This window comes from Mobula hypostoma, chromosome 15 (genome assembly GCF_963921235.1).
Source record: "Mobula hypostoma chromosome 15, sMobHyp1.1, whole genome shotgun sequence".
NCBI classification, from domain to species: domain Eukaryota; kingdom Metazoa; phylum Chordata; class Chondrichthyes; order Myliobatiformes; family Myliobatidae; genus Mobula; species Mobula hypostoma.
The window spans coordinates 58,565,276-58,587,498 of NC_086111.1; the positions used below are offsets into that span (position 1 = coordinate 58,565,276).

The 22,223-nt window shown below is 39.6% G+C and overlaps 1 protein-coding gene across 1 annotated transcript in view; it reads left to right on the forward strand.

Annotated features, from left to right (window-relative positions):
- The window catches only part of nup210 (nucleoporin 210), a 115,724-nt gene extending 97,987 nt beyond the window's left edge, over positions 1-17,737 (forward strand). Inside the window, exons 32-40 of the mRNA XM_063068133.1 lie at positions 1,699-1,919; positions 2,010-2,146; positions 5,258-5,381; positions 10,568-10,711; positions 10,922-11,172; positions 14,814-15,030; positions 15,591-15,710; positions 15,787-15,864; positions 16,358-17,737. Of these exons, the coding sequence (XP_062924203.1) occupies positions 1,699-1,919; positions 2,010-2,146; positions 5,258-5,381; positions 10,568-10,711; positions 10,922-11,172; positions 14,814-15,030; positions 15,591-15,710; positions 15,787-15,864; positions 16,358-16,452 (1,387 nt within the window). The 3' untranslated portion in view covers positions 16,453-17,737. The remainder of the gene's footprint in view (positions 1-1,698; positions 1,920-2,009; positions 2,147-5,257; positions 5,382-10,567; positions 10,712-10,921; positions 11,173-14,813; positions 15,031-15,590; positions 15,711-15,786; positions 15,865-16,357) is intronic.
- The last annotated feature ends 4,486 nt before the right edge of the window (positions 17,738-22,223 follow it).

Consider the following 22,223-nt stretch of genomic DNA (forward strand, 5'->3'; position numbering starts at 1 on the left):
GAAGTTTGCCTCCTGTGACTTAATTGTGATGTATTTCCACAAGACAATTTGCTGCTAACCACTTTATTGGATTTGCAATGAATGACAGCAAAGGAGATCAAATGATGTATGATGCACTTTGTAAAACAACAAATCACAATCTGATGCTTAGAAAGATTTTGCGGTAACTAATGAGCAAAGGTGTAGGCTGCTAACAATGAATCTGTTGCCAAAAAATAGCCACTCAAAAGTCAAATAGATAATTGTAGTTTTATTCTAAGTCCCATAAGCTTTTTAATTAAATTCTCAGTACATTTTTTTGAAATTCTGTCCTCTGACAGGAGTGTGAATGAGGTGGGGAGGGGGGAATGTCTACAGAATTAGAACATTTAATAAACTGGGTAGGGAGAAGACTCAGAATATTTCGTTACAGGAATTTCATCATCTTAAACTGCTGATCAGTTTCAGTTTACTAGAGCATCAGCTACTGATTCCATTTGTGTAGTGGTCTTAACATAGCCAACATATCCTAAATAACTTCAGCGTTATGAAGTAAACAAAATCATCAAGAGCTCCCTCACCAGAGAACCAGACTTGCAGTATTCTCTATTACTAATGACCAACTCGCACCATTTGCTGGACCGCGCATCGCCATAGCACAACAGTATGCAGCAAGTCCAGACGACAACAACAACAGTGGTACACAATAATTCCAGTTCCGTTGCTATCAAGCAGCTCACTGATGGGGTGCACCTGCGGTGTTTGACATCCAGCAGTGTCTTGCGATCATGAAAAAGGTATAAAGGGCGAACCTTTGGTTGTACCCAGACAGGCCGTTGCGTCTGGACATGCCAACCATCTTACCACTACAAAAGCAAAACAAGCCCCTTCCCACCATCCCACCCACTCACACACATGGACAGATCTCCATCCTCAGGACAGGCTGCCTCCAGAGTCCTACTCTCAGACTCGCGGACATTGAGCCTGGACTCAGTCACAAACAAGACCTCTGACTTCCAGACACACTGACCCAGGGCCTTTGACTTCCGGGCTTCAGCCTCCAGAATTGCTGGCTTCAGTCTTCAACCCTTGGGCTTCTGTGATAATGAAGCATGGAAAGTGATGACATGGGGCAAATTTTCAGAGATGATAGAGACAAAATTCAGACACCAAAGAGCTGGGACTTGGGCTAAGAAAAAGCAGGAAAGGTAGAGAAAATCGCTCCCATTCCACCTTGCATTTGTAATTGTATCTGAGTGGTTAATTATGTAAAGGAGACTTCAGTAGTAACATAAGATTAATTGAGGAAAGCTTGAACGTTACTGATGTTGGAGACAGTAAATTCCATATTAAGTCGTTCTCGCACAGATGAGGTTTTTAAATTAATAAAAGTGAGTAGAAAGTCTGATTGCCAGTGACCATGCACGCTTTAATGAATCATTATGTTTGTTTATAAATACTTGCAATGAAATCCATGAGGGCTTGCTTTAGAGATTAAATAAATAACTAAACAACAGGATCTAAAATTAGACCAGTTTACAGCATATATGTATTTTTTGGATCACAAATACGAATATGAGAGTGAGGCTTTTTCATTTATCCACCGAAGTTCAGGTTTTGAAATACAGCGAACGTGGTCTGAAATATTATGCCTATATTATATTTGATTATTTGTTTAATTGTGTCAGTATTAATTAATGTTTATTTTGATTTTTATAGGGATGACCTCATTCAAATTGGCAAAGGAACTATGAATAATACCTTTATAATAAGGACGGTTAACATGGGGCTCACTTTGCTGAGTATATGGGATGCAGAACATACTGGCATTGCTGATTACGTTCCCTTGCCTGTAGAACATTTCATCCAACCTGAATTGCTGGACGAACTTGTAGTTGGTGATGTTATATGTTTCAGCAGTAATCTAGTTAATCAGGAAGGTAAACATCCAATATATTAAAGGATATTCAGAGCGATGTTCAGTGTATGACTGTTTGCTGAAATGCAACAATCCACCTGTGTTCTTTCAGGTCAATTCGGAGTTTGGAGTTCGTCTTCCAGTAACATTCTTCAGATTAGCCCTAAGACAGGCACAGCAGTTGCAAGAAATTCTGGCCTTGTCACAGTATATTATGAAATACCAGGATACTTCAAAACCTACAGAGAGGTAAGCTTTGCCGATAACAAGGAACACTTGCTGAGACTAGTTTTGTTTTGTGCCTAGATTTTGTCAACTAATTATTTTGATAGAACAGGGCATGGCTTAAAACAATGTACTGTTTCCTGTAAAATAACTGGGAATATGTATTTTAATATTTGATTGAAGTTCGGATGTCCATACCAAGAGAAAATCTGCCATCTTTTAAGGGCAGGAATCTTTTTTTTAAAAAAAGCTTTAGAGGATTGGGGCACAGATCACAAAAGATTGGATGGTTTAGCTGATGCAATCAAGACAACTAATTGTGGTAAATATGAATATAATAAGTGATAAGCTGTTTAAGCCTGAATGCATGTGTCCGCAGAGGATTATTCTGTTGTACGTTTTCCTTCCTTCACTATCATATTCAAATATTCTTGGCAACCTGCAATGAAATCACCACCATCACTTGATTTCTTATGATTATCCTGGTACCAAGCAATGCTGCAGTCAATTTAGATTTATAGAGCTCTTTACTCTAAATCATCCAAGCCAACCAAGATGCCTACTATGCTAATCACATTTGCTGTATTTGGCCTGTATCACCCTAAGCTTTCCTATCGATTTAGATAGTTTATTGGCTGTCTACCAATCATTTGTGATTTTAAGATATCCTGGAGGTGACCTATTATATTTGTAACACCTGCCACACTGCATATGTGGTACTACGGACAAGTATGGCAATATCTCAAATATTGCAAGTAAGAAAGTTCATTTGGCCACATGTTGGAAACACAACATGAAATCTGGTACTTTTCTCTTGTATGGATAGTGATGTTCAGCAAGCTTTCACAATCACCCTGTTAAATTTACAATCTTACGTGAGCTGAGATCACTAAGTACTTTGGGAGGGGGGAGACTGCTAAGAATTCAAATTTATCAGTGTTCATTCCCAGTTCCTTCAATTTGTACAACTAAACGCATTCTTCACAAATTTGTCTATGTTTTAAGTTCTGTTCTTGGCAAAGGACACCCTTTTTGCTTTGATAACAGAAAATGCTAGAAAGAAACAGCAGGTCAGGCTGCATCTGCAGGGGGAGAAGTGGTGTTATTTTTTCAGACTGAAGACTCTTCAATAAGGTGAGAAAAGAAGTTTCTATGCTACAAGAGGGGTGGGACAGGGAAAATAGCTCAACATGGCCTTGCCTACTGAGCATTTCTAGCATTTTATATTTTTCTCATTTAGATTTTCTATATTTCAGATTTATTTTTTGGTTTCAACATTGTTATTGCTGTAGTGGTCTTTTCCCAACCTTTTTTATGCTGTGGACCAATACCATTCGGCAAGGAATCCATGGAGGCCAGGTTGGGAATGCCTGTTATAGAACAAAAGGCAATACAGCCCAGGAACAGGCCCTTCAGCCCACAATGTTGTACTGAATCAATTAAATTACTAATCAAATGCTTAACTAATCTATTCTGCCTACACAATGTCTATATCCTTACATTTTCCTCACATTCATGGGTCTATTTAAACGTCCCTTAAAACTTTCTAATGTTTCTGCCTCTACATTCACCCAGGCAGCATATTCCAGACATTCACCACTATCAATATTAAAAAAAAATTGCCTGACATCATCTTTGACATTACCCTCTCTCACCTTAAGTGCATGAGACATTTCAAGCCTGGGAAAAAGATACCGTTTGTTCACTCTATCTCTGCTTCTCATGATCTTATAAACCTCTATCAAATCACCCCTCAGCCTCTGCCACTCCAGAGAAAACTACCCAAGTTTGTCCACCTCTTGTTATAGTACATGCCCTCTAACCCAGTCAGCATCCTGATAAACCCCTTCTGCAGCCCCAGCATCCTTTCTAGAAAGGGGCGACCGGCATTGTACGCAACACTCCATATGCAGCCCAACTAGACTTTTAGAAAGCGGCAACATACTCTAATATCCTGACTTTTGAACTCAGTGCCTCAACTAATAATTGCAAGCATGCCACACGCCTTCGTTACCCTAGCAACCTGTGTAGCCACTTTTAGGGAGCTACTCAGTTCATCGACACCATCAAGGAGTTTGCCTTTGACTGTACTGTTTCTTTGCACTTAACCTACCAAGGTGCAACACTTCACATGGACGCGGGTTTATCTGCCCATATCTGCAGTTGATCTATATGCCCGTATATTCTTGGCCCATCTTCAATGCTGTCTTCAACACCACCAATCTTTGTATCAACTGCAATCTTACTAACCACCCACCAACATTGTCTTCACAAACAGCAGAGGTCCCAGTTTCCTGTGGAATACCACTAATCACAGACCTCCAGCTAGAATAAGTCCCCTTGGCCACTACCCTCTGTCTTCTATAGGCAACCCAGTTCCAAATCCAAATGGCCAATTCACCATGGATACCATGCATCTCAATCTTCTGGATGAGCCTCCCATGAGGGAACTTGTCAAACGCCTTACTAAAACCCATGTATACAATATCCACAGCTCCACCTTCATCAATCACTGTTGCCACCTCATCAAAGAACTCAATCAAATTAGTAATACACAACTTGCCCCAGCAAAGCCATGCTTGCTCTCCCTAATTAGGCCATGGTTTTCCAAAATGCTCATAAATTCTATCCCTAAGAATTCTGTCCAGTAACTTCCCTACCACTACCATGAGACTCGCCAGTCTGTGGTTTCCAGGATTATCCCTGGTTCCCTTCTAGCATAATGGAACAATGTTTATTATATCTTATTTAGAGATACAGCACGGCACAGGCCCTTCGAGCCATACCCCCCAACAATTCTCAATTTTAACCCAAGTCTAATCACAATTTACAGTGACCAATTATCCTGCTAACCAGTACGTCTTTGGAGTGTGGGAGGAAGCCAGAGGACCTGGAAAAAACTCACACATTCCACTGGGATAATATACAGACACTGGAATAGAACTCCAAACTCCGGTGGTTCAAATGTGTGCTAACGGCTACAGTTTATCTCTATGCCATTGCTTGGTGTACTGCCAACACACTTTACAGTTACTTTATCATTGCAGAATAATATTACTCTCCACAAATCTGTCACTCTATTATTAGTGATTTCTAATTGATGAACTATATTTAGCAAACACCATTGTTTTTCAGATGGTGGTTAAGAGTGCAGGAAAGACTGTTGTTCAGCTGCCGAGTGGTGCACACTTATCTTCTCAGGCTGGGACTGTGCCATTTAAGCTTCCTGTTATCATAGGAGAGAACAACAATTTGAAAGGTATTTGTGAACCCAAAATAACCTGCAGATGCTGGGGTCAAAGCAACACTCACAACACGCTGGAGGAACTCAGCAGGTCGGGCAGCATCCATGGAAACAATCAGTCAACGTTTCGGGCCGGAACCCCTTGTCAGGACGGAAGAGGGAAGGGGTAGAGGCCCTATAAAAAAGGTGGGGGGAGGGTGGGAAGGAGAAGGCTGGTAGGTTCCTATCACCTCCCTCATGGTTCTGCCTCCTTCTACTACCCATTGTGTTTTCCCCTATTCCTTCTTCACCTTTCCTGCCTATCACCTCCCTGCTTCCCCTCCCCCACCCCTTGATCTTTCTACCTACTGGTTTTTCACCTGGAACCTACCAGCCTTTTCCTTCCCACCCTCCCCCCACCGTCGTTATAGGGCCTCTGCCCCTTCTCTCTACAGTCCTGACGAAGGGTTCCGGCCCGAAACGTTGACTGATTGTTTCCATGGATGCTGCCCAACCTGCTGAGTTCCTCCAGCGTGTTGTGAGTGAAAGGTATTTGTCTTGGGTAGATGGGGATTTTGAGAGAGGGGAGGGGAATCAGTTGTGTTTGTCTAGTAATTGATTAAGCAGTCTGCCTTGCAAAGTTTGCAGCAATCTTAATATGAGCAGACGTGTTGTGTCAATAGAATGAAACTGAGCTGAAAGGAGGAAGTTTTTACTATCAATCATTTAGATGACTGTGATAATCCATATTGTCACTGTAACATGCCAAACATCTTTTCCAAATGTCATCCATCTTTATTTATTTAATATTAGTCACGGAGGGCTGTTGACGGAAGTTTTTTTTTCCGAGCAATTATCTTCACCAACACTTATTTTTTACTTCCTGTATTATTGCTGTGGTTTTCATAAATAACAACGAAGCAAGTATCAAAGTTGAACTGCTAGTTGCTCACTGTAAGAACCTGTCTTCCAATGTACTAGAAGAAAGGAAACAGATTTCCAATCAAGTTAATATTTTACTGTAAGTGGGTGATTGGCCTTGATGCTATAAATAAGTAAAATTAATGTTACGTAGATAGGAAAGAATAGAAAATTAGTAAAGTAAGAAACAGAAGTAATAATTCAAATGAATGTCACTATTTAGAGAAACACTTAAGTGCCATTTTTACTGTAATAATAAAACCATTCATGAAAATCAAGTTTTGATTTAAACTCAACTTTCAGAACTTTTCAGATACATGATGCAAGTTCTAAAGAAAAATGTGCTAGAAGTGATTATACAGATGCTTTATAAATACATCCCTAGAAGAAGAAAATCTTGTTCCTCAGTTCTGTCCTAAGGAGCAAAGTGCCAGCCATTGATTGATGTTAATGCTCCCACTTCTGTGTCAGGAGGATGTGAATTCAAGTGCCATCAGACAGCTGAGAAAATACTTAGGAGCTTTAAGATCCACCACCAGTGTTGAGAAGTTGCAATTACAGAGATGCCATCATTTGGATGATATTTAAGCTATCAACCCGTCAAAATATATTTATTCTCAGATAGGGGATTCCTTGCCAATATTATGAAAAAGAACTTACCTTTAACCTCCTGTGTTGAAACATAAAAATCTTACTCTATTTCCCTACATATTAGGACCACAACCACTTTATTGGCTGCAAAATAGTTGTGCCAAGCATTGAGTTGCCTAATTTTAAGTTCTTTCCTTTTTAAAATAAAACTCACTTAACCCCAATGTGCTACTTATAAAAAAAACAAAACAGCTGAGTTACTCAAAATCAAGATTAGTAAGCACAAAATGAACCACAGCCTTCAGAACTGACAGCCTGCCTCAAAACTTGTGGTGTTCTGGTGGTCTTCTGTTAGAATCCAAAAGGGCAGTGCATTCCTCTAGATTTCTGAGCTGGGAAAGTTTTATTTATAGGCATCCGTTAGTCTCATGAGACCATGGATTTGTGCCTTGGAAGGTTTCCAGGGTGCAGGCCTGGGCAAGGTTGGATGGAAGACTGGCAGTTGCCCATGCTGCAAGTCTCCCCTCTCCACACCACCGATGTTGTCCAAGGGAAGGGCACTAGGGCCGATACAGCTTGGCACTGGGGTCGTTGCAGAGCAATGTGTGGTTAAGTGCCTTGCTCAATGACACAACACGCTGCCTCAGCTGAGGGTCGAAGTAGCAACCTTCAGATCACCAGACCAACGCCTTAACCACTTGGCCACGTGCCAACACTGGGAAAGTTACATGATGAATTTGCCGCCATTGTGTATAAGTGTGTGTTTTGGTGTTTATGTATCAGATTTTGTTACAGTTCATTAGTCATTTTCATTGTTTGAATGCCAGCAAAATTCCAAAATTGTGTTTCATTGATGGCTAGTAACTCAGAATGCTACTGTGGGATCACAGCTGGCTGTCTGCAATCAGGGCCCTGAATTGGACTGCACTGTAATGGGTCTTGCGGGGCCAAGGGTAGACGATGCCTTGAACTAAGCTGTAAAAAAGAGCTAAAGCAGCGTTTCCCAACCTGGGGTTCACTGGCCCTTCATTTAATGGTAACAGCCCATGGCATGAACATGATTGGGAACCCCTGGTCTAAAGGCAGGTCTCATAACCTTTGGTAACCCATTCTGTTACATAATCGTCATATTCTAATTTGCAATAAGCAGTAGGGGATATTTGTAATTAAAATAGCTGATAGTCCTTTGAACTACAGTGAACACGAGTTTAAATAACCAATTCCTCTAGTCTGCAGAGAAATAAAGTATGTGGAGCGTATATTGTTTTTAAAATTAGCATGGATTATGTTGTGCTTGATTTGCGCAAGTTTTGATGTGCTTTATACCTCTGAACTTCCAAACATTTTAAAACAGATATAATCTAATGGATGATAGTCCAGTTAATTAGGTATTTTGACATATTTTCCATTGTTATAAATGTTTTCAATAATTTTAATTCCTTGTTATTGTGGCACTGACAAGCTCTCATATAACTTTTAGTATTTAATTCAATTTTTGTAGAATATCTTTCAACATTCCAGGAAATTCTCATGGAAAAATGATTTGCTTGAACATTGAGTTCAGTTCATATGTTTAACTGAAGTAGCTGAATTCCTGTTTGATAGTGAAAGAAGTTGGAATTTTTAGGGTTCGGGGGCAATGTTACAGAGAAATTGCAGTAAATGATTATTGTAAAAACAAAAATAAATTTGCATTCTTGTTTAAAAGCTGCTCAAGATTATTTCAGAAAATATAGAATCAGAATCAGGTTTATCATCACTGTCATGTGACATGAAATTTGTTAACTTAGCAGCAGTTCATGGAATAGATATTCTAGCAGAGAAAAAAGATTAAAAAAAATAAAAATAATAAATAAGTAAATCAATTATGGTATACATATATTGAATAGATCTTTAAAAAGTGAAAAAACAGAAATACTGTATATTTAAAAAGTGAGGTACTGTCCAAAGTTTCAATGTCCATTTAGGAATCAGATGGTAGAGGGGAAGAAGCTGTTCCTGAATCGCTGAGTGTGTGCCTTTAGGCTTCTGTATCTCCTACCTGATGATAACAGTGAGAAAAGGACATGCCCTGGGTGCTAGGGGTCCTTAATAATGGACGCTGCCTTTCTGAGACTCCGCTCCCTGAAGATGTCCTGGGTACTTTGTAGGCTAGTACCCAAGATGGAGTTGACTAGATTTACAACCTCCTACAGCTTCTTTCAGTCCTGTGCAGTAGCCCCTCCATACCAGACAGTGATGCAGCCTGTCAGAATGCTCTCCACAGTACAACTATAGAGGTTTTTGAGTGTATTTGTTGACATGCCAAATCTCTTTTAACTCCTAATAAGGTATAGCCGCAGTCTTGCCTTCTTTATAACAACATCGTTATATTGGGACCAGGTTAGATCCTCAGAGATCTTGACACCCAGGAACTTGAAGCTGTTCACTCTCTCCACTTCTGATCCCTCTATGAGGATTGGTATGTGTTCCTTCGTCTCCCCTTCCTGAAGTCCACAATCAGCTCTTTCATATTACTGATGTTGAGTGGCAGGTCATTGCTGCGGTACCATTCCACTCTTTGGCATATCTCCTTCCTGTACACCCTCTCGTCACCACTTGAGATTCTATCAACAATGGTTATATCACCAGCAAATATATAGATGGTACTTGAGCTACGCCTAGCCACACAGTCATGTGCATATAGAGAGTAGAGCAGTGGGCTAAGCACACACCCCTGAGGTGTGCCAGTGTTGATCGTCAGCGAGCAGGATATGTTATCACCAATCCACACAGACTGTGGTCTTCTGGTTAGGAAGTCGAGGATCCAATTGCAGAGGGAGGTACAGAGGTCCAGGTCCTGCAACTTCTCAATCAGGATTGTGGGAATGATGGTATTAAATGCTGAGCTATAGTCGATGAACAGCATCCTGACGTAGGTGTTTATGATATCCAGGTGGTATAAAGCTGTGTGGAGAGCAACTGTGGTTGCGTCTGCCGTTGACCTATTGTGGCGGTCACAGTCAAAATCCTTTTAACGTGCATTCATTGAGCCCTGGAATAAAAAGATTGGGCAATCAATATCCATTTCAATATTCTGAAATCACGTTGATTTATACTGATTAATGCTGGTTTCTGCTGTTGCTGAAATTATGTTCACAGTACCGATAGTAAAGTTTTGTTGCTGACAAATTCTGAATATTTTTTAAACAAAGTAACAAGGTTGCACTCAGGCTCAACATTCCACATAGAAAAAGATTTAGTTATTTTAATGTTGTGATTTTAATGGTCTTTAATTTATCCAAGTTGTGAGTGGGGAGAACATTCCAATATAAAGTCAAGTAAACTATAGACAGAATTAAATCTTCAGGTGCACGAGAGATTCTGCAGAATCTGGAAATCCTGAGCAACACATACAAAGTGCTAGAGGAACTCAACAGGTCAGGCAGCACCTATTGAGAGGAATCAGCTGGGAATAAGATCAGCTAGATCTGTTAGCTAACTGTTTACCAGAGAGTGTGGTGGACTTTCCTTCCGTATAGAGGGAGATTCAAAATAGACAAAATTTTAAAAAATAAGCCGCAAGATCAGTAAATTTAAGACCTGAACTGGGTAAAATGATGAAATGTTTTGTAGAAATGACAACTTAAATGTTGTAGTAAGTATTTTCACATGTTGAAGTTACATTGTTCATATTATGTAGAGAGAGGTTTAAACATGTTTTCTTTTAGGAGACTGTACGGCTGCACATGTTGAGGCAATCGATCAAATACACCCAGAGTCTCTCTTCACTTGCAATTTGCAGTTTAATAATGCAATAGAAATAACAGCTGAAGATGTGTTCAGTGTCCAAACAGGATTTGATGCCCATTCAGGTAAGAATTAGCTTTTCTGTTTTATTTTTTGGATGCAGTAGTTTAAATATCATAGAGTTTATTATAGGAAATCCATATTAAATCAAAAGAAAATATTTTAATCACATGAAATAATACTTTAGCTTTTTAAGTGTACTTTCCATTGTTGTTCATGATTTTGTTTTTCATTATTTAAATCTAAATTGAAGTAATATTTTTCTTTCTTATTAGGCCACTACACCTGTGGTGTTACAGTACAGAAATTGACTGATCACCAGCTTAAAATATTAGTCAAAGACAAAACCTCTGTCAATGTGAAAGCCTTGGTACTTGATGCTCAATTCACTGGAGAACAAATTGGTGCAAATGTCTCGTTTTTACCTGATTTTTACGTTGACCATTCAGAAATTCTTTTGAGCAACCTACACACCACTACTGAAGTTACAGTATATGGGATATCTGAAATTCTGGCAAACCTGGAGGTAATGGACTAGCATATTGACACATGAAGTTTTGATCTATTTGGAAAAATTAATTTTCTTCCACTAACACATTGAACTGATGGTGAGATAGATGCTAGGATGCGCTGGGTTACATCATTAGTGTTGTAACCTGGCGTCATTGGGTGTTTTGGGTCTTTCAGTGTCAGACACCCTTGCCCAGGTGACCCAGCCAGGGCTGATCAGGCCCCGGCTTGTGTCCCAGCAGCATTTGTCCACGGGTCACACCTCTTGATCCATAGCCATCTGGAAGCTCACTCAGCAGCCTCTGTGACAGTCCTGACGGCTCATTTCTTTGCAGCCCCCATAATGCCAAGGAGAGAGTAGGATTTTACTCTGGGTTTGGTTACTGTATTGCTCTGGTAATGGAGCAATACAGTTATTCAGTACTGGAGTGAAAATACTTGAGTCCTAGCTGTTATACTGGCACTGATGCATTACCTTGAAATGAGTTTGAAACTCCCCTTTAATGAACTTATGGACTGAAACTTGCATTACTAAGAATTTTCCTATTGTTTGTCGACTGGTAATTGTTGACAGTGCACTGAGAATCATACAGGGACAGATTAGCATCTGCAGTGATTTGTTCCGATATCTATATAGAAGCAACAGTAATCCAAATTTTGAAAGAAGCTAGAACACCCAATTTCTTTGGCAAATAGGATGTAATAAACAGCTTGATATTATTTATAAGAAATTAGTTAATAGAATTGAATCTTAAGAAATCACCCTGGTTTTCTAGGCTATATGTTGGGAATTCAGTAAGCAAATCTATAAATTTGTAAATATCCTGTATAAATTTCTATTGTGAAAATCAATTGGAAATTAAAAGTATTTTCTTATGACTTGCTAAATAAATACTTGATTTTTTAAACTAATTCCATATTTTCACGTTTTGTTAATGTAGAACTGTACCTGTGGAGCTGATTTTCAATATACTTTGTACTAAAGTATTCATGCCCTGTTTATCCTTGTCACATCAGCAGTAATCAACACAAGAGGTTCCATTGGAAATTTGGAGCAAATGCTGGAAGAACTCAGCAAGTCAGGCAGCATCTGTGGAGGTGAATAAACAGTCAATGTTTCAGGTCAAGACCCTTCATGCTGCCTGACTTATTGAGTTCCTCCAGCATATCAGCAGTGAAGTTAGCTTGCCGCATGGCCAATTTTCATCTTTTTCATAACCCCGTAATCATTGTTGCAAAGGTGGGGGTGAGGAAAGGAAGGGCTGAGGCAAAAGACGCAAGTGCTTTTATTGAACAAAAATGAAATCCCACCACTTATTTCCAAGTAAAAATCAAAAACACTGCTGATGCTGGAAATCTGAATTAAGAATAAAATGCCTGAAATGTTCAGCAGGCTGGATCTGTGCGAAGAGACACAAAGCTAAGACCCTTGTGAGAACTGGGAAGAAGACCAGCTTGTTCATCTCTAGGGTGGGTGGGGAAAGGGGAATGTGTCTGAGCTGACCATGGGGTTTAGCTGTAAACAAAGTTAGTTGATCAATGAGTGAATGAGAGTAGTTAGAGAGTTAGAATGTAGACAGAAGAACTGGGAAAAAAGAACTAAGAGTTGTGAAAATCAAAGCAGGAAGACCTGCAAAGCAAGTCCTCCACTCCCAGAGATGGGGAAAAAAAGAAAATATGTGTGGGTAAAACAGCAACCAAGCTGAGACAGTATCACAGATGTTAAGTTGAAGGGTGCTTTGTGCCCAGACCAAAGATGAGTTACCATTCCCCAAGCTTGCAATAGACTTCATTGTAACAATGTAGGAGGCTACAGACCAGTAGGTCAAAGTGGGAGTGATTTGTGGACCACCAGGCTTCAGCCTGCAAAAGCATTTCTGAGTTTCCCATTGCCTGTCATTTGAATTCTCCACTGGAATCGCACATGGACCTAATCCTGACTTACTGAATTCTCCAACTTCAGGTATCTTGAGTTAGTCATAGTCATACTTTATTGATCCCGAGGGAAATTGGTTTTCGTTACAGTTGCACCATAAATGATTAAATAGTAATAAAACCATAAATAATTAAATAGTAATATGTAAATTATGCCAGGAAATAAGTCCAGGACCAGCCTATTGGCTCAGGGTGTCTGACCCTCCAAGAGAGGAGTTGTAAAGTTTGATGGCCACAGGCAGGAATGATTTCTATGACGCTCAGTGTTGCATCTTGGTGGAATGAGTCTCTGGCTGAATGTACTCCTGTGCCCAACCAGTACATTATGTAGTGGATGAGAGACGTTGTCCAAGATGGCATGCAACTTGGACAGCATCCTCTTTTCAGACACCACTTTCTGTCTGCATCAGGCATCCATCTGTGGTATTGGCTCAGTTTGGTTGCTTTGTCTTCTCCAGCAGTGGTGAGCATGTCTGGCATGTCTTCCTGCTGTGAATTTCACAGCTCTTACATTATTTTGTCTGTTTTCACTCTTGAACAGTTCCTAGTCAATCACTGACTTTATAAGCTTGTTTATACTCTATCCCATGGTCACCAGTTTTACCCAACTGGAAACATCCCCAACCCTCCTTGAAGCTTGATAAGCTTCTTGTGTCTTCTTCCTAATTATTTCACCTTAAACTTTAGTCCTGTTTCTCTTCCCACTGATACGACCTGGCCTGACCTGACCTCAGCATTTTCCGATTTTATGTGCATCTCTAAGTGGCAAATCGCCACCTGGCATCATACAAATTATTGTTAGGAATGGATATGCAAGGTTCTTGTCTGTTTTGCATGCCAGCCTGACTTGTTTGCATAATTGCAAAGCAGTAATTACGTGTTATGATATTGGAAAAAATAATGGGAGCCTGCCCGAAAGGTATGCTAGTGATCATGGGGGAGTTTAAAATTATAGGTAGACTGGGGAAATCTGAGCAAAGGTAAGCTATTTTGTAGTGTTTTGAGTATATTTCTTAGAGCAGCATGTTCTAGAGTAAACCAGAGAGCAGGGCGTACTGAACCTGGTGTTTTGCATTTTGAATGGATTAATAAATGATTATGTCAAGAGGCACTCCTAGTAGCAGCAATCATCATATCATTGAATTTTAAATTCAGTTTGAAGGAGAGAGGAATGGGTTCAAGACTAATACTTTAAACTTCAGGGCATAAAGCAATGTTGGCTAATGTGAACTGACAAATTTAGGTTAACAGAGACATTTAAGTTCCAAGATGGTTTACAAGGCCCTCACCTAGATCAGGCAGGTTGTCATATAAAGAATGGTTGGACAGGCTAGGTGCATATCCACTGAAGTTCATATTCTTGAGGGTCAATTTGTTTGAAATACATAAGATTGTGAAAGGGCTTGATAGTGGAAGGAATGTTTCCTCATATGTGGAAATCTAGAAAAGGAAGTCACCTATTTAAGACAGATAATGTGAAATCCTTTCTGTAAGAGTTGTAGGTCTTTGGAACTCTTTTTCACAGAGAACGTGGAAGTAGCTACTTAATATTTTTAAGGAAGATAAAGGTAGATCCTTGAGAATCACGGGAGTAAATGATTACTGTGTATAGGCAGGAATGTGCAATCAAATAAGCCATAATATTTAATAATGGACCAGGGTATCTGCTCCAAATTCATGTGTTTGTTTTCGAGTAATGAGTGTTCTTTCACTCCCCTTCAGGTTACAGCAGGATCATCACTAATAGATATTCAAGAAAAGGAAAAGATCTGTGGATCCCATAATTATGTGAAGTTTGCAGTCTCCTTGACTGACTCTCGATTAATCAGCCAGGAGCCTATCTTAACCACTCTTAGTATATCCAATTCACTGACAGACCAATCAATCTCTCTTCCAGTCAAAGTTTTGTACATTTCTGATAAAAATAATGAAGCACAAGGTAAGTTTGTACATCTGGATCATTTTTAGAATAATTAGTTGTTATGCTCATCTGACATAGGATCATTGTTCAGAAATAGTTATGGATAACCTAGATGGGGTAGCACAGTAACATTGCAGTTAGCACGATGTTTGACAGTGCCAGCGTTCTCCAGTCAGGGTTCAATTACTCTTTCTGTCGGTTAGGAGTTGGTATGTTCTCCCCAATACCACGTGGGTTTCCTCTGGACTCTCCATTTTCCTCCCATCTTCCAATGACATACAAGTAGCAAGTTGAGGGCATGCGAAGTGGGCACCGCAAGCACTGGCGGACTCTGTCAAGCACGTTCCTAGACTGGTTATTAATGCAAAACTACACCTTTTATTGTATGTTTCGATGTTCATGTGACAGATTGAAAGTTGTCGAAAGTGTCTGCCCTGACGAAACAGTTAAGCTGTTTATATGAAAGATTTTCTTGTTAAAACCTATATGAATTGAAACATGCAACTCTGGCACAATTTTAAGTTGGAAGCAATTTTTTTTGTCAAAGTTGTTCATTTATGTGTTCATTTTTTCCTTAGCTCATTTCACAACAGCTCGATTAGAAGGTGTTGGTCTCTTCCACCAGTTCATTAATTCCTATCAAGTTATGTTCTTCACATTCTTTGCTCTACTCACTGGGACGGCAATCATGATTATCGGTAGGTGTCACTGATTCGAATTAAAATTTAACTTGTTATGATTTTACTGTTATTAAATATGTCTTTTCACTTTCAGCCTATCATGCTTTCTTTTCACCACGGCAACAATTTCATCACCCAGCATTTGTATGGACCTCACCACCACGACAGATAGGTAAAATAAAACACCTATCCCCTCATTATTTCCTGTATATTCGCTGAGCCTCTCCATTTAAAACTGATATGCCCAACAATTTAATTTGACGTCAAACATATGCTTTGGACATCTTTTAAATATAAACAAGCTGAGGTTATTTTACTTCAAGAAAAATGCATGATTTTAGTTGTGTGAAAATGTTTTTTTTGGTATTGAATTGTTATCTTAATTGTATCTTATTGATCAGTACTTTCCAGAAAGGTTTGATATTGCTGAACTTTTTTTTTAAAAATCCCTCAATGTGGTACATTATTTTTCAGAAGCATTTGTTTTGCTGCTAACTGTATTTGTAGAACAACTTAGTAGATTTTGACTAAATATTTGGGCATGTACGTGCTATGAAGTCAGAACAGCTAGAAAGATTAAAACCCAATTGAATAATATGATAGAAAGCTAGTCCTTCAGATATTTTAGACTAATAAGAACATAATGTTATTGATTTTTTTTTTAGAATATACACCATCCCCAACTCAATTCAATGCAAGCCCGCTGTCCAGCAGATCACGGTCTCCACTATGGAGTGTAAATACAGCCAATCGATCTTAAGTTAAAAAGCAGCTGATATGGAGAAAATTTCATCTAATACAGCCCAGGAGCATTTGTTCGCCGTCTTTCTAAATCGTGGTGCCTTTGCCTTTGCTGATTTCTAAAATGATTTCATCTTTACCTTACCTCATGGGTAAGTTGATCATTTGATGGTGTCTGGTTGTACAGGCACCTGTTTGTACCTCAGTACCTGCCTGATGGCTGACTCATAGATGAGTAGCTTCAATCAGCTCTTGAACAATTGGGACAACACGGCCATATCACATATGCCCTGGCCTGATGTTGCTGAAGAAGCAGTGCAGTATGGATGTGGTACTGTGATCAGGAGGGAAACTACCTCCCTGTGAAGAAGAAATACGGCAATTTATTTTCTATTTATTGAAGTTTGAGTTGGGCAGTTGAGCACAGACCTTGTGCCAAGATCTGCATGGCTCAGATGCTTAACAAGTCAAGATTTTAGCTTTAAGGAAGCTTTGTAATGTCTCTCTGGCATATTGAAGTGAAATTTCCATTTGACCAATCTGCTGGGAAAAGGTACATTGTGGTAGATAAATGAGTTTGCTGTGATCATAACCAGTTTATGCAATAAAGACTGGTGTTCAGCGTTAAGTATTTAGCAATTGATAGTTTTCATTCCTGTTGCTTTGTTGATATTGCAGTGAGTTTTTACTGTTTGAATTTGTTTAAAATGTACTTGACCAACAGTATGAAGAGTGTATATTTGCAAAAAAAATTGTTTTGTATTAGTAACTTCATTTCAGCAGTCGAGAGCCTGAATTTCTTTTTTTGTGAAATTGCAAGAAAATTTATTTGGACAAAAATGTTTGCAGTACTAACCTCGTATTTGGACTATTTCAGTCAAGGTCAAGAGTCTTCAAAATTAGTGAATGCAAACTTTTTAACTGCACAATTAATTTATAAAATATACAATCTATTTTCTCAGGCAATTAGAATGTGAAAAAGTAATTTTGTTCTGCTACTGTATCACAAAAACAATCCCTATAGTTGGAATATAATAAAATGTGAAGACAGTCTTAAATGCTAAGTGTACTTGAACAGACCAAATGCTTAGCATCAGGCAGTCCTTTTAAATAAGCCTGCTTCACCTGTTCTTGTGAATGTGATTTTAACCTTGAAGTTTTATTATGGATGTGCCTTAAAAACCTGCAATTAATGAATGCTAGAGATATGACTAGTTGTGGTTTTATTTTACATTATTTTTAATTTAATGCTTTCAGAGTGATGTACTGCTGGTTTTCTAAATGCTTGGCAAATAATAAATGTCACCCAAATCTTCTTTAGTATCAGTGCTTTTGTTTAGTAATTTGTTTAGGTGAGTATATACGTTCTTATCAATCACATTTAGATTGCTGATTCTTGAGACATTCACCAGTACGTATTAAATATTCATGGACACTATCTGAGACTTTGAGAAAACTCTGCCAAAAACATAATGCAGCTGTCAGATGTAGCTTAGTTCACCAGTAAATAAGAATTCTCTTAAATTTAGCGACATGAAGCCCTCCTGAGAATGTGAATAAAATTCTGGTTAAGTATAGTGACGTACTTATTCTGAGGTAGATATACTATTACAGGAAATTAAAGCTTTTTGTTCCGGCACCATTCTGTAAGGACACGCTGTATGTCTTTCCTGTGGGTTTTCTCTGGGTTGTTCGGTTTCCTCCCACAGTCCAAAGACGTACCAGGTAGCTTAGTGGGTCATTGTAAATTGCCCCAGGGTTAATCGGGTTTTGTCGGGGGTTGCAGGGGCTGTGTGGCTTGACTGGGCAGCAGGGCCTTCTCCAAGCTGTATCACTTAGCAATGAATATATTTTAAATAGTAACCCACCAGTGGATCAATTGGAGAACCCTGATGCTGGCAAAGAGCATCTTAAGAAATCAGTAGGGATCCAACAACTCTTCTGAAGGAGGGGTAATGCTTTTAGCTTCCCTGCATTACTTAATCATACAGTGAGGTTTTATGCTGTCTAGTCCAACCACACAGTTTTGGAGATGCCACATTTTAAAGTGCACATGCATATTATCAGGGTCCTGAAATGAAATTCATCTCAAGCATGCTGGTGATTTGTGCAGTCCTCATAGAGGGATCAGGAGTGGAATGAATGAACAATGTCAAGTTCCTGGGTGTCAATATCTCTGAAGATCTAACATATCGATGCAACTATAAAGGAGGCACAACAGCGGCTTAATTCATTAGGAGTTTGAGGTTTGGTATGTCACGAAAGACACTCCCAGATTTCCACAGATGTACCGTGGAGAGCATTCTAGCTGGCTACAGTGGGAGGGGTGCTCCAGACCAGGATCGAAATAAGCTGCAGAGAGTTGGAAGCTTAGCACCATCATGGGCACGAGCCTCAGAGTATCCAAGACATTTTCAAGGAGCGGTGCCTCAAAAAGGTGGCATCCATCATGAAGGGCCCCATCACCCAGGTCGTTCCTTGTTCTCTTTGCCACCATCAGGTAGGAGGTACAGGAGCCTGAAAGCACTTACTCAGGAATTCAGGAACAGCTTCTTCCCCTCTGCCATCCGATTCCTAAATGGACGTTGAACCCATGAACACGACCACGCTACTTTTTTATTTTTATTTTTGCACGACTTATTTAATTTAACAATTTTATTTATATATATAATGTGTATACTTACTGTAATTCACATTTTTTTCTATTATTATGTATTATGTTGTACCGCTGCCGCAAAGACAACACATTTCACATCATACGCCGAAAGAGGTGGCTGAAGAGATCGTGGAGGCATTAGTAGTGATCACTAGATTCTGGAATGGTTCCAGAATACTGGAAAACTCCAAATCACTCCACTCTCCAAGAAGGGAGAGAGTCAGAAGAAAGAAAACCATAGGCCTGTTAGTCTGACCTCAGTGGCTGGGAAGATATTGGAGTCAATTATTAAGGATGAGGTCTCGGGGTACTTGGACACGCAGGCCGTAGTCAGCATGGTTTCCTCAAGGGAAAATCCTGCCTGACAAATCTGTTGGAATTCTTTGAAGAAATAACAAGCAGGACAGACAAAGGAGATTCGGCTGATGTTTTGTACTTGGATTTTCAGAAGGCCTTTGACAAGGTGCCACACATGAGGCTGCTTAACAATCTACGAGTCCATGGTATTACAGGAAAGATTCTAGCAAAGATGAAGTACTGGCTGATTGATGACCCCGTACACGATCTATGTTGATGATTTAGAGGATGAAATTGATGGCTTTGTTGCAAAAATGATATGAAGATAGGTGGAGGAGTGGGTAGTTTTGAGGAAGTAGAGAGGTTACAGAAGGACTTAGGTTACAAGAATGGGCAAAGAAATGGCAGATGGAATACAGTGTCAGGATGTATATGGTCATGCACTTTGGCAGAAGAAATGAAAGGGTTGACTGTTTTCTAAATGGAGAGAAAATATATAAAATTGAGATGCTAAGGAACTTTGGGAGTTCTTATGCAGGATTCCCTAAAGGTTAATTTGCAGGTTGAGTCTGTGGTGAGGAAGGCAATTGCAATGTAAACATTCATTTCAAGAAGACTAGAATATAAAAGCAAGGATTTAATGTTGAAATTTTATAAATCACTCGTTAGGCCTCACTTGGAGTGTTGTGAGCAGGTTTGGGTATCTTAGAAAGGATGTGCTCAAACTGAAGAGGGTTCAAAGGAGGTTCATGAAAATTATTCCAGGATTGAATGACTTGTCGTATGAAGAGTGTTTGATGGCTCTGTGCCTGTATTCACCAGAATTCAGAAGAATAAGGGGTGACGTCATTGAAACCTATTAAATGGTGAAAGGCCTTGATGAATGGATGTGGAGAAGATGTTTCCTATGTTGGGAGAGTCTAGGACCAGAGGACACAGCCTCAGAATAGAGGGGCTTCCTTTTAGAACGGAACTGAGGATTTCTTTTAGCCTGAGGGCAGTGAATCTATGCAATTCTGTGGTGGAGACCAAGTCTTTATCACTTTATAAGTGAATAGAGTCTTTATAAGGCAGAGGTTGATAGGTTCTTGATTGGATAGGACATGAAGGGACAGAGAGAGAAAGCAGGAGATTGGGGCTGAGCAGAATATTGGATCAACCATGATAAAATGGCAAAGCAGACTCAGGCCAAGTGGCCTAATTCTGCTCCTATATCTTATGGTCTTAAGTGTATACACCCTATTTTGGTGGGTTTGGCTTTCTCTGAGCTGCACAACTCTGCTGAGAGTTTGCTGCGCCACTCTGCCCTGTGCACTTGGAAATACAAGTACCATCATGCTTGTGATCCTGAGACTCCTTATACCATTTATTCAAAACCTAGCAGAACATTTGTAGCATCTACACTGATGCTGGCATCGAGAGCAACTAAGCATGCTTCACACATTTCCACCTCCAATCTGGAAAACAGGCTGCCAAGTTTATGAACTACTTAACCACATAAAAATAAGTTACAGCTCAAGAATTTAAAGTCATCTTGTGTTACAAGTTCTGTTAACAATCTTTTCAAATGGCTGTGAGGATTGTTCAGGGATCTTCCTATCAGATCTTCAGCCCGTTCCAGTGCTCTGCCTTTCATTAACTGATTTAGGAAGCTTGAGGAAATGCATGCATTCAGTTGCTGTACAAAATCTAGCAAATGTCACTCTTAATGAACTATTAATGGACAGCCTCTAGCAGCAGATTTCTGTTCAGGGAATTGCTTCCATGCTCTGTGTTCTTGTTAAAAGTGGAAGTCAGCAAATTTCTTGCACAGTCATGTTTGGTACCAGTACTTTCCGATTCACTCCCAAATCCACATGGATTTAAAATTTTGTTCAGAGGTCTTTTAACAAGGATGAAAATAACTTCAGTATTGACACCAAAGAATATGAATATATCATTAACTTCCCATTAAGAAGGTTCATACTAACAGTCTAATTCATACGAGAGTTCCACTATTGTTCTTCCCCTCAATAACTCAAAAATACCCCAATTTTCCTTGATTTCCCTGTCTCCTGAATGCCGGCCATGTCTAATGTATCTCTAAGTTCAAGGCATTTCAGCTGCTTGAAATTCTTCTCTAAGTTTCCTCTCCTTTTCCATCTCTGAATCCAAGCACGTTATCCAAATTCTTGATTATCCCTCACTGCTTTTCCTATTGGTAATTCTATTGTACCTTGGGACTTTTAAAGGTATTATAGTATATAAATGCTGGAAAACAGGAATAAATTCTCTTCTCATCTCAAGAAAGCCACCTCTCAGCAAAAGCAGCCATCAATAATGAAACTCACTGATGCCTTCAATGTGCCAGCACAGTCTTTGGTTAATTAAGGAAAGGGATGTTTGGAGATCAAAACTTCAGACCTGGTACAAAACTCAAGCAGTCCAATCTCTACCACCCACATCAGGCAACGTAGGGTACTGGAAGAGTACCACCCATGCAGTCTCTGCAAAATCCCCCAAATCCATTGGAAGGGTGAGCAAACCAACAGCAGTGTCCACTCCCTAGACAATATCTGCTGCCGTAAGGCTCCAGTTATAGTCAGTCAACTCTACTAGGCCAAGGACCTCATTTGGGTGCCTGAAGTCAGACTCCTGAAGCAGAAGGCCTTCTCTGAGCTTTGTTGTGGGAATGAGATAACCAGGCAGATGTAGGGAAAGATGCAATGATGTACTCAGCTTCAGAGAGCGAACATAAAGCATTGAATGCCAAACGTAGAGCCTGTTCCTGTGCTGTACTGTTCTTAGGCCCATAACCATGGTGCATTCTGAACTAAACCATCCGCCTGCCCATGACC